General features: G+C 39.8%; 1 protein-coding gene across 1 annotated transcript in view; it reads right to left on the minus strand.

Annotated features, from left to right (window-relative positions):
• Window positions 1-16354, minus strand: part of CDON (cell adhesion associated, oncogene regulated) — a 102481-nt gene that overhangs the window by 52814 nt on the left and 33313 nt on the right. The window contains exons 2-7 of the mRNA XM_022556225.2: window positions 8114-8250; window positions 6057-6329; window positions 4623-4769; window positions 3585-3728; window positions 2664-2951; window positions 87-356 (exon numbers count right to left, since the gene is read on the minus strand). Of these exons, the coding sequence (XP_022411933.1) occupies window positions 87-356; window positions 2664-2951; window positions 3585-3728; window positions 4623-4769; window positions 6057-6329; window positions 8114-8250 (1259 nt within the window). The remainder of the gene's footprint in view (window positions 1-86; window positions 357-2663; window positions 2952-3584; window positions 3729-4622; window positions 4770-6056; window positions 6330-8113; window positions 8251-16354) is intronic.

Raw genomic sequence — 16354 nt, forward strand, 5'->3', positions numbered from 1 at the left:
TTTGTAAAAATGATTTAATTTTTAACCAGAACAAAACCCCATCTGTAAAGTAAAATCTCCTATGATTACATGACCTAAAAGCCTACCGTTTTCAATTTCCAGTCTCCCAGTAGACTGCGTAAATCCAATCCCATTATCTGCTACACACTGATACAGCCCAGAATCTTCCATGGTAACACCCCTGATTTTCAATCCATTTCCCACAGTTAGATGTCGTGGGGAACGACGAATGGGCCGTGCGTTGTGAAACCAGGTACGGTTGGGGGTTGGGTTCCCATGAACTTCACACGTGAATTGCACCGTGGCACCCAGAGACACTGTCTGATCCTGCAGTCCTTTAGAAATGGAAGCATGTTCTAAAAATAAAACAAATAAGAACTAATGAGAACCTACTGTGTAGCACAGGGAACTCTACTCAATACTCTATAATGACCTATATGGGAATAGAATCTAAAAAAGACTGGATTATATGTGTATGTATAATTGATTCACTTTGCTGTACACCAGAAGCTAACACAACATTGTAAATCAACTATACTCCAGTAAAAAATTAATAAAAAATAAAATAAACATAAATTAAAGTCTAGCCCTCAAGATGTACTTTTTAAATTATCACATGAGTCATACAAACTCTCCTCAATAACTAGTTGAAACCGAATTGTATTATTTCCTCGCATTCTCCCATCCACCATGGTCATCAAAAAAAATTAGAAATGTATTTACTTTCCTCCAATAGGATAAACCATATGTTACTAAAACATTATAGCCTCTTTTTATAGATCTCTCCTCCCACTTAACCACCCTCCGCCAACCCAACAAATGCACACACACATACATACATGCAGAGTTTCTAATCTTTGGCTTCTCTGAGCGTTTGCTCCAGGTGATCTGTTTGAAATAAAGTAATCATTTCCCTGGATTTCACACTACGCAAAAGCCAAAACAGAAGAATGCTTATTTGGAAGTTAAATTCTTTTTATGCTCAATTCTGCTTTGAGGTTACATGTATTCTGGGCAAAAATTTTCCTTTAGTATCCATCAAGTCACTTTTTTTTTTTTTTTTTAACATCTTTATTGGGGTATAATTGCTTTACAATGGTGTGTTAGTTTCTGCTTTAAAACAAAGTGAATCAGTTATACATATACATATGTTCCCATATCTCTTCCCTCTTGCGTCTCCCTCCCTTCCACCCTCCCTATCCCACCCCTCCAGGCGGTCACAAAGCACTGAGCCGATATCCCTGTGCCATGCGGCTGCTTCCCACTAGCTACCTACCTTACGTTTGTTAGTGTATACGTGTCCATGCCTCTCTCTCGCTTTATCACAGCTTACCCTTCCCCCTCCCCACATCCTCAAGTCCGTTCTCCAGTAGGTCTGTGTCTTTACTCCTGTCTTACCCCTAGGTTCTTCATAACATTTTCTTTTCTTAAATTCCATATATATGTGTTAGCATACGGTATTTGTCTTTTTCTTTCTGCATCAAGTCACTTATTACCTGGACAGAGTACATCAAGTATCGGCATTTGTAACATATGCCCAAATTAAATGACTATGCATATTAATCTAGTCCTAATTAGCATTCAATTTTAAAGCCCACTTGCCATACACTTGTATTAATTCCAGTGTAACCTATGTCAGGCCACTGTTGCACATAAACAGGTGTAGAAGCTTTACAAAAACTATATTTACTATGAAAACTTTTTTTTCCAGTTTTCATGAAAATCTGTTTTGATAAAGGAAAACATTTTTGCTGCTACACGTGACAGTGAGATCGGTAGCTGGAAGAAAGGAATAGCTTTGAGATAAATAGTATAGATAGAAATATGGGTGAAAATAACACGAATTTTATGAGCCAGCTATAGTGAAAGCATTCCAAAAGGGAAAATAAAATGACATGATTTCGTTCTGAGATGACATTTTCTAGTCAGTACTCTGTCTTAGTTACGATTACTGGACACTACACACTGATACAGCCCAGAATCTTGCATCCTGTTGAATTCCAGTCTCTTTCCTCCACGTCATCGAGAAGGAAGAACCAGCTCTGTACATAAGTCCCCTACATATGAACCAGTTCCATTCCGAGAGTGCGTTCGTAAGTTCAATTTGCTCGTTAAGTCCAACAAAGTTAGCTTAGGAACCCTACTAACAATCGGCTATATAGTGTAGAACCAGCTACACCACCGCTGCTTTTACACTTGCTTCAGGACATCCTGGGCTTGAAATAAAGATACTGTACTGCTGTACTCTATACAGGGCGATACAGTAAAGTGCACAAAAGCACAGCCACTTGTAGAGGATGCACGCACGTGACCACGTACATCAGACCGGTGAACTAACTTATGTGATTAGACATGCAAACGAACGTTCGCATCTTTGAGAGTTTGCAACTTGAAGGTTCGTATGTAGGGGACTTGCTGTATTGTGTAACCAGGTTGGGGGTGAGGTTCCCAAGAACATCCCAGGTGAAACGCTCTGTGCCACCCAGAAACACTGCCCAACTCAGCAGTCCTTTAGAGAAATGGAGCTCATTTTGGTACTGGGGTAGCTATTTCTAGGTAGTCTCTATTCCATTTATGGTTCACAAATAGATCTTCCACTCAAACATCAGTTAGACCAGAAAAATAGCCTGACTTGAAAAAACACTTAACAAGTAACACCTTACCAAGTACATTCACCACGTAAGTCACGTGCTTGGTGTCTCCAGACTTGTTTCCCACCACACAGGAGTAGTTGCCAGAGTCCGCCGGATCAATGCTGTCCGTGGCAAGGTGCGAATACAACCTTCTCCACTTGCTTCCCGGCACAGCGTCCTGACCGTCCTTCAGCCAGTGCACATGAGAAGCTGGGATCCCACTTACCACACACTCCAGGGTCACAGGGCTACGAGAGAGAACGGCTAATGCCTGTGAAAGGGCGGGGTGAAGAATGTGAAAGTCATCTGAAGAAGGGCCTGGAGAAAGAAGGGAAAATAAAAAATCATTATTCTTATGTATTCACTTCCACCCTCTTCCTTAGCAAAGCTGTGAGCTTCCCCATCTTCCCATTTATTCTTCTTTACACTATGAGGTCCTGTTTGGCAACCAAATCATTTTCAGTTGAGAATTAAATTTAAAAGACTTGATGGTCCTTTAGAGCTACTCCTGAATTAGCAGTTTGGAAATGTTGAATTTCTCAACAAGCATGTGGACTGTGACTTAACTATGCTTTGACTATTGGTGCTACTACAACTTATCGTGTCTCAAAGAGAACAGATAAATATTTTTTTGTAATTCACAGTTAGCCACCAATTTGATTACCACTGATATAAAGCGATATTTGCTCACTAATTTCTTTTTATTTGAGCAAAGGGCAAAGTTCTCCACATGAATTCTATCCTGTCATCTTCACCAAAATTCTCTTCTAAAAAGTCATTATATTTTTAAAACATATACAGTACTATGCTATAATGCACTTATGCATGTAAAGACTTTCTCATGATAAACAAACAGGATCTGAAAGAAAAAGGAACTCCCACTTCCCAACTTTTTATGAGAAATGCTTCTGAGGACTCTTCCCAGTGACCACGATTCCCCCAAATACTTACGACTCACAAGAAGCTTTCGGCCAATGGGTTCAACTTTTAATTCATGTGTGACAGGATTAAAAGCCGCACATTTATATGACCCCTTGTCCTCTAAGGATACATTCAAAATCTGAAGATTCCCTGATGGAAGGATTAAGTAATTCTCTGAGGAAGGAAGGGAATGCAGTTAGGCCTCTCTCTTTATGAAGGACACAAGTTAAGACTAACAAAGGTTGATAGTTATGCTTTAAATGTAGACGTGACATGAGCAGCAAATAAGCAATCAGGGAAATTTCATTAAATGAAGGAAGAGGAAAGTCAAAGCAGAACAAAAAATGTCAACAGCACTACAGTAACAAAATGAAACCCATCAGAGCCCCAAGGCAACAGATCACTCACTGAGAGCACCACAGCACAAGAAACATATTTAGACAAAGATACAACGACCGCAGCTGCCACTTTGGGCAAACCCCTGCCTGTAGCACTGACCACCCAGTAGTCATTCACGTCTTCATTCATTTCTTCTCAACAATATGTACTGAGACCCTATTTTCTGCCAACAATGGCCTGTGCACAAGTGATACAACAATGAAGCGAGCAGATAAAGCAAGCCCTTCACTCATGCTGCCAATGCTCCGATGCAGGAACAAGGCGGCAGAGAAAGGGACAAATGACAAACAAGCAGACAGTAATGCATATAACACAGTGCTACAGAAAATGAAGCCAAATAAAGTGGACAGAGCAACACAGCGTATCATTTTAGATAGTGCCATGAGGGCGATCTTCTCAAAGGAAGTGATATCTGAGTAGATTCCTGAATGAGTTGAAGGAGTGAGCCTTGGGGGTGCGGAGTTGTAATCATTTCTGTACTGTCTTCTAGACCATGTTCTATTTCATACTGTAACCATTTGTCTAAACTACTCCACTTGACTCCTAATAGTAGAGACAATATATCTCATGTGTTTTTGTGTCTACAGCCCCTAGCACACAGAGCTTAACGGTAGGTGGTTAATCACATTTGTTCTCTGGGTGCCATTGGCTTGTCGTAAGAGGTCTCACCTGTGGAGCGTTTCAGCCACTTTCCCCGGATTTTATAGCGCACCTCAGCTTTGGGGTTACTATCTGGTACCTTGCAGCCAACGAAACCAGTGCTTTTTTCCTCTGCTGTAATAACATGCTTTGTTGATGAACCAAAGTCACCAAGAACTAAAAGAAACAAGTAAATAAGTAGATAGATAAATAAATAAATGTAAATTTGAACTCTCCTTCCCAAAGGAAATTTTAAAGCTAGAAACAACACCTGCACCATGGCCATTTGCGGCAGCTAATCCCAGTTCCCAAAGTAGCAGGATCTTTTTATCTTAGAAAGCAGTTGGGGTAGAGGTGCACAGTTGAGAGCTGGGGCTTAGTCATGGCACCCTTTTCCAGAAGACAATGCTTCCAGGAGACTACAAGGCAAGCAAACTGTTCTTGAAACATTAGGGAGAACTATAAAGCCTAATTGTTCCCATTCTGCCAAGATAAATCCTTCTTAATCCAGTCTCTCATCAAAACTCACTTTCCCTATGCATCCTTATTCTGTTAGTAGCTACTCACATGGCAATAAAAGGGTTTCCAAGAATGAACCTAGGATATCAAAAAAAAAAAAAAAAAAAAAAAGCAGTGTATCGTTTGAATTACCTGAATATACTAACTAGGTCTCGATTTCTCTCGGTTTAAGTTGACTACAGCTGGAGCCTGCATGGAAGGGCTCTTTACTATTGCCAGTGCTGAAAGCACTCTGCAGCCTGCCCCTAGGAATTCAGCCCTCCGGCGTGTGGCTTGGAGCTGTCCATGGGTCACAGCTCTACCAAAACATTTACTCTTCTCAGTTATGACAAACTCACTACTCCTGGGGAATCCAGATTTGTTCTGTAAATAGGGGTGCCCTCACAAAGACGTTTTCCATTACTGGAAGCCATCACCGTTTGAAAGGCAGATGGCTCAAACTTACTAAGAAAACCACACATACCAGATTTTTCCATAAATTCAATACTCAACATTCCTTTCTTTACAGTTATTTTTCTACCCCACTTCTTTAGCCTGGTTTCAATTAAATAAATGAAAATCACTCTGTAATCAAGACAAATAAAACAATTAGATGTGAAAAAAAGATAAAGGATGGCATGAAATAACTGTCAAAGCGGACAACAGCTTTTTTTGTTGTTGATATTAAGGACTTTTAAATACTCACAAAGAAATTCAGATTCACGTTAGAAAATTGTCCTAACGCTGCACAAAATAATTTCCATATCCCTTGATACAGAGGAAGACACTAAGCAAGGCTCAAGTATCGTCCCCCGGGTTAAACACACAGCAAGTGTCAAGGCTGGGATGAGAACGCATACGTGTCTTACTCCAAAGCCCATGCTCCTCCAAGTACTCAAAAAAATGCAAGTATTAACAGTAATTTCAGGAAAAAAGCATCTATAACAGGGACAAAATCAGACTCACCTGCAGTGGATATGGTTGCAGGACCACTCACAATGGCGCCAATGCTATTGTTGGCAATGCACTGGTAATAACCCGAAAGGGAGGGGTTAAGAGAAAGGATAGTCAATGTCCCCTGATGAACCTTAATCTGTTCCACGTTTCTGTCCAATCTTTTTCCATTATGCAACCATGAGATACGAGCAGTCACAGGTTTAGCAGAACAATGCAGTACTACAGGTCCACCAAGTTTCTGGACGGCAGACAATGGCTCAGAAATAAAATAAGGTGCCAAGTCTACAAGGGAACAGTCCCCGTGTGCAAAGGGGTGGGGGGAGTGGGAGAGAAGAGGAGATAAGGGGAGAGAGAAAGAAGAGCACGTTTAATATACTTCATCTGAATCTACACAACGAAAGGCAATCCCTTACTTTATACGTTATGGTCCTTAGAGCTTGTAAGAGTTCTAGGAACATTCTTATATTTTGGAAGAAAGAAGGCAACATACCAATGTAGAACTTAACAGTTAGGGCAGCACAGATGAGAATCCTTATGATATAAATAAAACGAAATACTAATTCTATAAATGAGAAATGGTAAACTGTTCTTCTAATGAAGTAGCTTTTTAAAAATGGAAGTTAAGAATCTGAAAAAGAGAAGATGACTTTCAAAATAAAAAGAATTCTCTTCCGTATTACCAACAGGGTTTGACTTTAAGAGCAAATTATTTTCTCAAAATAACTTGACTACTTCCCTTTAATATAAGTAATGTTCAACTTTTAAGAACGCAGAAGTAGAAAGTTAGGAAGCCACACCGAAATACAAAGTCTATCCTTTTGGGGATATGAGGATAAACGGGGTATCAATCGTAATATTTTTATTTGGTGTTTGGAATAGTTTCATTTGTTATGTCTATTCCTCCAGTAACTTGGGGGAGAGGGGTTCTTGCGCTCAAGTATCAAAACAGATCCCTCTCCTCCACCCAAAAATGAGGGCGGGGGACAGGGATACTAATAATCTGGTGTAATAAAATAGTTAAAAGAAAAAAATAATAAATTGCTGAATCTACTTCTCTAGGATATTTTACCAGAAATAAAGATTAAAGGAAATGCCTTGACTGAATCTGAGGTTGCTATTTAGCCAAAAAAAAAACCCAGAAATAAAACCACTAAATCGGGCTTCCCTGGTGGCGCAGTGGTTGGGAGTCCGCCTGCCGATACTAGGGGACACGGGTTCGTGCCCCGGTCTGGGAAGATCCCACATGCCGCGGAGCGGCTGGGCCCGTGAGCCATGGCCACTGAGTCTGCGCGTCCGGAGCCTGTGCTCCGCGACAGGAGAGGCCACAGCAGTGAGAGGCCCGCGTACCACAAAAAACAAACAAACAAACAAACAAACAAACAAAAACCACTAAATCAATTTTCCCTTACTAAGTCGAGTATAGTTATACAGTATTTTTAACAAAGATAATAAACAAACATTACTTAATAAATAAACATCACCGTACTTGTATATACTCCTATATAAATCTTCACACATATCTAAAATAAAAAGAAATGCATATGGGCCATGAATTAGCCTCAGGCTTATATATACACTTAATAATAAACACATTTAAGCTTTTTAGTAACCCAGAGTTAGATAATAAATTAGGCAAGATCATGAGAGACCTGGGATTTGAACCAAGTTCTCTCACTCCAAGTCGAGTACTCTTACATACGGACTCTAAAATTCCTCTTTGGTGGTGTGTAGTCAGCATTTTATTCCTATCATAATTTCCAAATTCAGAGATTTGTAACATATCCTTGCTGAAAAAAAGCATGTTCGGAAAATATTTATTTTCAAGGCAACAAAAGGAATAAATTATACGGACAATAATGGGAAGGCCTGCGAGTGCCCAGAAGCACTCCTAAGAGATCCTTAAATTGCTTAATGAATCAAAGTTTTAAAATCATTCCACTGGTCAAACAAATCTTAGAAACGTCTTTAGAAACCATTCCTATCGTCGAAGCATTAAAGTCGAAGTTCTTCATAGGACTAAGATGAGGAAAAGCTTCAGGCCCAAACTACCATTCTTCTCCTCTTACCTGGACTCACGGAAGGGCACAGAATCGGGAGAGTAACATACAGCAGTGTCTGTAAGGGTCCAGCAACTGGATGCATAGCGTCAGATTGCAGAAGCGGGCAGGACAGACTTCCAGGGCAAAATCCAGGCCTTGGCTTACTAAAAGACATCAAAAAAAAAAAAAAAGGAAGAAATTCTAAAGTACAAAAACAGTTGAAATTTTTTATCTGAATAGCCAGCCAGAGTTATGAACACAGTGGCTGCCGTCTATTTTGAAAGCTCCACATAGAGTGCGTCAAATACAAGGCATTTAATGATCCACATCTTCCCGATTCACAAGCTAATCTCTAGACGTTAAATTAAAGTTAGAAATTCTGCTCATTCTTCCAAGATACTAAGACACTTATTTTACACAGAACCAATCGTTCCAAATGAATACATAAGGGCCTTTTTAGCGCCTTTCTCTTTGTACATCTCACAACCATCTAAAACTCAACACAACTAAGATGCATTCCTCCTCTATGTTCCTTAAAACAGAAACAATAACAACAAAATAATAACTAACGTTTATATAGTGCTTGTACAAGCCAGACACCATCTCAGTGCTTTTCATATATTAACTGAACCTTCACGACAACCCTATGAGTCAGGTACTCCTGGTTTTCTTCCCTTTTTTCAGATGGGGGACTCATGGATTGTGCAGAGAATAATACCAGGGGCAGGCTTGTGTGGGGATTGAGTTTGTCTGCAGAAATCCAAAGACCACTGTGGTGAGAGTGGGATGAGCCAAGTAGAGAGCACAGAGGAAAGCCGGGCTAGATCCTGCCCACAGCTTCAAAGGCCACGCTGAAGGTTTCGGCACTTGTTCTAAATGCGATGGCAGACCCTTGGAGGACTTAGAGAAGGGAGGGATGGGATCTCATTATGCTTTAAGAAGATCGCTGGCTGATGGAGACTAGACTGAAGTGGGGCTGGGATGGAGGAGGGAGACCAAGTGGGAAGTTACGAGATCGCTGGGGAGAGAGATGAGCACGTGGTGGGTTAGTCCAGTGAGTCAGCTGTGGAGGTGCTGAGGAAAATCACCAGATTCAGAACATACTCTAAAGCTTAAACCAACAGAAGCTGATGAAGGCTTGGATAAAAAGTGTGAAAGAGGGCTTCCCTGGCGGCGCAGTGGTTGGGAGTCCGCCTGCCGATGCAGGGGACACGGGTTCGTGCCCCGGTCCGGGAGGATCCCATGTGCCGCGGAGCAGCTGGGTCCGTGAGCCATGGCCGCTGAGCCTGCGCGTCCGGAGCCTGTGCTCCGCATCGGGTGAGGCCACAACAGTGAGGGGCCCGCGTACCGCAAAAAAAAAAAAAGTGTGAGAGAAAGAGCTATCAAAGAGAACTCTTAGTTTTTGGTGTAACAGAATAAGTAAAAGTTCTGTTTCCTGAAATGGGGAAGACTGGAGCGGGGAAAACGGCTGAAGAGGAGGCTGCTCAACAGCTGTGCTTTGGCCACGGAAAGTCTGAGATCTGTGAGGGACCCGAGTACCAGTAACTAGTCGACAGTTGCATATAGGAGTCTGGAGCTGTGGGGAGAAGTCAGAGCTGAAAATGAAGATGTTAGATGTACTAAAGCCTTGGCGCTAGATGAGCACTAAGGAAAATATGATAGAGGAGGAAAGATACTCCAACCTTTAGACACTGAATAGAGGAGAAAGAAGTAATAATGGAGACTAAGAAGAAGGAGCCAACAAAATAAGAAGAAATCCAGGGGAATGTTGCATCTAGGGAGAAAAATGGAAAATATTTCTGGAAGAAGAGAGTAATCAACCCATCTCAAACACTGCTGAGAAACAGAGTAAGATAAGATGGCATCAGAAAGCCACGAAGAAGACCATGGGTGATATAGCAAGAACGGTTTCAGTGGAGAAGGGACAAAAGTCTGATCAGTTCAGGATAGGACGGGAAGGGAGGAAATGAAGAAACAGGCACAGAAAACTCCTTCAAGGATTTGCTATAAAAGGGCAGCAGAAAAACAGAGAGAATTGCTGGGGATGGATGGATGGCAGCCATGGAAATGTTTGTTTATGTGTTTTTTTAATACAGAGATAATATAACACATTTACAAAGCTAAAAAAAGTTTCACAAAACCCAGCACTGGTAAGGATGTGCATAAAAATCACTATAATATCTCGTTGGTGAAATATAATCGGTAAATTCCTTTTGGAAGGAAAAGTATTCATTTATGCAACAAATATTTATTGAATGTTTATTATATGATGGGTACTATTCTAAGAGCTGGAGATAGAGCACTTAAATATATATATAAGTAAAAATAAGTAACAGACAAAAATGTATATCTTACATTCTGTGGGACAGATGGAAAATAAACAAGATAAATAAATTAGGAATATTCGCAAGGTCCATGCCATCCTCCAGATATGGCTCATTCCTTCTCTGTGCTACTTCTACACCTTGGTCACTAGGTACCACTGCACTCACTACTGTGCTCTGCAATTTATCTGGTTACATATAACTCTGTCCTCTTTGAAGGCAAGAATGATGTCATATCCAGCTTTGCAAGTTCTAATGCCTAGCAGAAAAGAGGCACTTGATGTTTCTTAAAATGAAAGGAATACCTTAATGTAACGTAACTCCCAGAAGTACCTTAGAGAGTAGTATTTAATGAGAACTGTTATCTCTACTGAATTCAGTGTAACCTAAGCTATATTTTTACTCCTTCATTCACCTATTCGTTCATATATATGATTTCAAAAATTAGCAAACATAAAGTAAGTGCCTACTGTATGCCAGGCACCATGCTAGGCTAGAGATCCAAAGAGTGGTTATTATGTCGACGAATTCTCCCCTACATTCCTGCCTGGCCAGGACACAGAATCTGACTACAGAATACAACAAAACGTAATGCCAGAGTTACGTTAATGACATTTTAGAAATGAGAATTCTACGTGTGTACTCATCTGTGAAAAGAAAGGTTAATTCTAATCACTGATAAAACTGGGTAGTAACACAAAGTAAGGCACCTTAAGTATGGCTTTGAATAAATCAAATATTTCCCAGGATCTGCTCACTTCTCTACACCAGGTACTCCAAAATCTCCAAGTTGCAAACTCAAGTTCATCTACATCGTGGACTATCAGTTCGAGGAATGCCTTTTAAATGTTTTCTTGCTGAGCTCTTTTTTTTTCTTTTCTTTTTTTTTGCGGTACGCGGGCCTCTCACTGTTGTGGCCTCTCCCGTTGCGGAGCACAGGCTCCGGACCCGCAGGCTCAGTGGCCATGGCTCACGGGCCCAGCCGCTCCGCGGCATGTGGGATCTTCCCGGACCGGGGCACGAGCCCGTGTCCCCTGCACCGGCAGGCGGACTCCCAACCACTGCGCCACCAGGGAAGCCCTTGCTGAGCTCTTTTAAAAGTGGGAGAAACTACTCTGGTACCACCCGCTGGCAGAAGGGGCGAGCTGTGTGAAAACCTTTTTGGTTTATTTGAATTTTTCCCTTGGTTCAAGCGTAAGAACTGACACACCATTGCTAAGCAGTCACGGCAGAGTAAACATTCAAACAACTTGTTAACAGGAGGCACTTTCCTGAGGACAAGGAAGAGAGTTTCTTCCTTTTGCCAAATCTTTCCTCAACTATTTATTTATTGAAAAGCAGTGAAACAAATTCCAGAGTCAACTTTAACCCCAGCACGTGATCTAGTGAGTTACTTTACAGCTGTCCTTTAAAACATCACAGCTCATTATTGCTACCTAAATATTATCACACAGGAATGTGCCTATCTTTCTATGAGGTTAACATGCTGTCAGTTGATATGAGAGGTTGGAAAGAAATTATGACCCTCACAGTCACTGACTAAATATTTGTTGACTTGGTTTATATTTCTCTGTGGCAAGCCTGCTCAGCTTGTTAGAAAATTGTGATATTCAGGACAACAACCTGGGTTCTGTTGCTCTACGGGTCAGGTGGCTTGAAATTATATTCAACAGCCACCAAGAGCAACCTAGGTCCAACCTCACAGACAAACATCCCTGACCATAAGCAGGGTTAGATGATGTATAAATCAGAGTATATGCATTAGCACTGCTGGAAAGTTATTCAATACCATGTCATTTTCAAAAGTACTATATTTGTCGAAAGAGGAAACTTCTTAATAATATTAGTGCTATTGCTACTTGACTAGTTAAGTTATTGGAAAACAAAAAATATATTTTCACATACATATCTAACATCTATACATAAATATATGTGTATACTATAAATGTATATAAGTATATACAAATTTTATAAATTTATAATTTATATACATATAAATATGTATCATTTGCCTGCATTGCTCGCAAATGAACAATTTGTTTGGCCAAGTTTATCACGACTGAACAAGGTTCCTGCCATCTTCTCACACACAGATCAGTGGCCTTAACACGTATGTCACCTTTCTTACCCACAAAAATTTACCTTGGCAAGGGAGAAAGCAGCCCTAATTTCCTCTGCATAGAAACTGTTATCCCATCCTCCTATCCTGATCTGGAAACAGTGGCCAGCAGAGAAAAGGTCCACAGTAAGAGGACACCAGCCCACCCCATCACACATCACTTGCCAAGGCTGTCTGACGTCTGTTCTAGCACACGTACCATTCAAATATTCTCATGTAAAAATTAAAAACAGAATTCGGATTTAAATCATATCAGATAGAACAGAATTCTGATTTAAATTACATTGCCATTTTTCAGACTGCAGTGTTTTTCTCATTTAGAATTTTTTTTTAAGCATCCAATGTGGTTAACATAATGCCAGGTGATATTTTAAACAAAATATTCAAGGTTTTCTTTCACATATTCTACAGTGAATATGCTATTTTATCAAGTAGAAAATTGTTAACAGAAAGTTTCTACAAATACTCAATGACAAAGAAAATTACACATTTAGCATAAAAATGTGGAATGAACATACAAAAAAAAGGCAAGTAAGCATGACAATTCTATCACCTAAAGATAACACATCAATATCTCAATCCATTTTCAACTAATCCTTTTCACATGGTGTATATTTACATAACTGAAGATCATAATATATATGGAATATAGTTTTAAATCCTGCTTTTTTCATTTATCATCTAATGATCATGTTTATTAAAATTTTTCATAAACATAATTTGTAACAGCTATATATACTTATTGAATGTATGTATCAACACTTAATTTGCTTAGCCATTCCCTATTGGTTAGGCTCCACTTTTTTATATGTGTGTGCATATGTATATTTTTGGTTTTGTGGGTTTTTTTCGCTATTACAGATAATACTGCTGTGAGTATCTTTGTCCATAAATCTTTAACTACTCTTCTAAGTATGTCTTTAGAACTGACTTTTAAAAGTGAAATTATTGGGCCAAGGAGTAAAAACATTTTTAAGACTAAATATATAGATGGCTCAGGTTGTCGTCCAAAAAGATGGCAACAAGGCACAAGCCGATCCCCATCAACCGCCACCAGCACATGGGGGGACCCCTGCTCGCCAGCATACTGTTTATTTCCTTACACTGAGGTAAGTGAAGCGTGGATATCAAACATGAATTTGAGAAATTAATTAAAATATTTTACAGGGCATAAAGCAACATTCACTGTCTAATCTGTTAGGGGTTTCTCTAACAATATTCGAAATTTATATGAAAGTAACTGCAGAAAGAATAACAATAATGGACACCGCAGGCTACACTGATCAAACCTTGTCCATCTCTGAACTTTCAATTACAAAAAACACCATGGACACAAAAATCTCTGCTTTTTACCCAAAATTCACTTCAAGTAAGTTAAGGGGTTGTGTGTTGAGGTTGTTATACTGTGTGATTTTAATTTATAACGTGTATTTGTCTGAAAAGAAATTTGTACGCAAGAACTGCTGACAGATGCTTTCTGGCAATATTTGCTGGCATTCAAAATAGTAAGTTACCATTCATTCCCAACCATTATCCTCTCTTCCTTACTGCTTTCCGTGTCCATTAAGCATATATATACCCCTACTTCCCTAAACTACTAGAGGTAGTAAAATAACTCAAGGACTTGGACTTTAAATTGGGTTTGATCTTGTCTTACTATTGGACATTGGCAAAGGCCTGATCAATTTCCCATGTGAAAAACAGAACCATCAAGGCTTATCCAACTCACTGGTCTCAGAAGGAATTAACATGGTCATGAGGAAGTTCTTCTACCTCCTTCCTATACTCAGAGGAAGTTAAAGGCCAACATCCATTATTTTCACTGCAGTTCTGAGTGGCTGACTTAAGTGTCTGAGAAGATGCTCAGTGGTCACTTTGCTCCCAAGAAAGCACCCGGTAGTACAGTCTCTTCAGAGTACAAAAAAAAAAAAAAAAAAAAGAACAAGAAAAAGAACAGCTAAGTGTAGTATCCCATTCAATCTACACATCAGGATCAGGGGATAACTCTTTCCTCCATGCGGTAAAAATCTTTTTTTTTTACCCATTCTCCTTCCCATTCCCCACTCTCATATGGCCCAAATGCTGCTCCTTGAGTCCTGGCCTAAAGACTAGCTGGTATCTCCTGAGTTACAGGGCTTTCTCTAAGCCTTTCCTGCATGCCTACAGAGAAGGCAATTTGTCTTGCATTACAAACTGTACTTTTAAGCCATCCCAGGCTTAAGAGAATTTCTGTCGGCAAAGGGAAGCGAAAGGTATGCCTCGTCTCAGAATAAGAAAGGAAATAGTTCCCTAACATTTACTTAACTTATTGTTCAGGTTGTGAACTTCATGCTTTTATAACCCCTTTTCAACATGCTGCCAGAATAATCCTTTGGGGAAAGTCCTGAATTTCTAGATTCGATTCCTCTGTTTTTAAAGGAACGCCTTTGCTTTCCTAAGGATGATCAAAGCTGTCTCTCTGAACTATCCCCTCCCTAGACTCCTATATCAGACTTTCTTATAGTTTTCTTTGAGGCTTAGGGAATAACTGGGATTAATTTGTGAACAAAAACTCAGCTTTGGGATCAGTATTGTTCTTCAAAATAGAAAATTCTTTAACTTAGTTTTCTTTTTTAAAGGCATCTTTTTCTTCATGAAATAGTAATTTCCTTCTTAAAAAGATTGATTCTTACTTTCAAACCCTCTATTTCAAAACATCCTACTTCTCAATTGTTGAGAAAAAATGAGTTTTCAGAAATAACTAAACAAAAGAAAAAATAAAGCCTGTCTACTTTAAATTTTTTTATTAGGTACTGATTAATTCAGCACAATTTCAATTATGGAAGTCCAACACACAATATACTTTTTTTTAACCTATTGAACCACCTTGACCTTAATCACATCCAGCTTTAAATCTCCTCTCAAAGTTTTCTTCATTCTGAATATTTGAATAATTTAGCTAAGAAGCAAACATTTCCTGCACAGATTTCTCAAAGAATCTTACTTTTTCCAAGAAATATTCATCCAGTCAATTAATTCCATACATAGGGCATCTACTCTGGGCAAGATCCTGGGAGGGTACAAAAATGAGGAAGATGAGGAAGGTATAATTCCTGAACTAAAGGATACTGCAGCCTAATTAGGAAAAGAGCGCTTGAATTAACTTTGGAATAAAGAAAATGATAGTAAGTAAATGAGACAGTAAAAAGCATTAGAAGAATTCAAAGCAGAGGAATTCACGTTTCATTCAACAAATACTTAGTGCCTGCCTACTACGTGTCAGGCGCTGTGCTATGCTGGAAACTCAGCCAGGGAGAAAACAGGCAGGGTAGCTGCCTTCAGGAGGTTTTGAGTCAGGTGAGGACAGGTGACAACTAAAGAAGCTGTTCAAACACAGCCTCACCTAACAGAATGACTAAATGTTTTGCCACAGGGGCTCCTGTGAAGTTATTCCACGTTGCAGATGGCTTCTTTTTACTTGGTATAAACTTTTATATAACTTTTTCAATCAGAAACTAAACAATGGAACTTTGATGTTACAGCTTCGGTCAAAGACACACCCACCAGCGGGGATGCATCATTTCCACAACTGGTGGAACACTTCGCCGCTTAGCCTTTATTTCGCCATAAGGTGCTTTTGTGTGCTGTAACTTTAAGTGCCATGTGACTGCAAGATAACTACATGCCTTTAGAAGACTTCCTGTCTCCAAGTCCACTTCCCGACTCCCCCCGCCTCTGAAGGACTTCCTCACCAGCCCTCCTTCACCAGTCACCACCCTCAAGTCTTCTCTTTCTCCTTTGCTGAGGACAATAAAATCACTGCAATATATTTAGGAACAAACTATT

Source organism: Delphinapterus leucas, chromosome 7 (genome assembly GCF_059928025.1).
Source record: "Delphinapterus leucas isolate spDelLeu-1000000601 "Yukka" chromosome 7, BTC_Dleu_Yukka2, whole genome shotgun sequence".
Taxonomy (NCBI): Eukaryota; Metazoa; Chordata; class Mammalia; order Artiodactyla; family Monodontidae; genus Delphinapterus; species Delphinapterus leucas.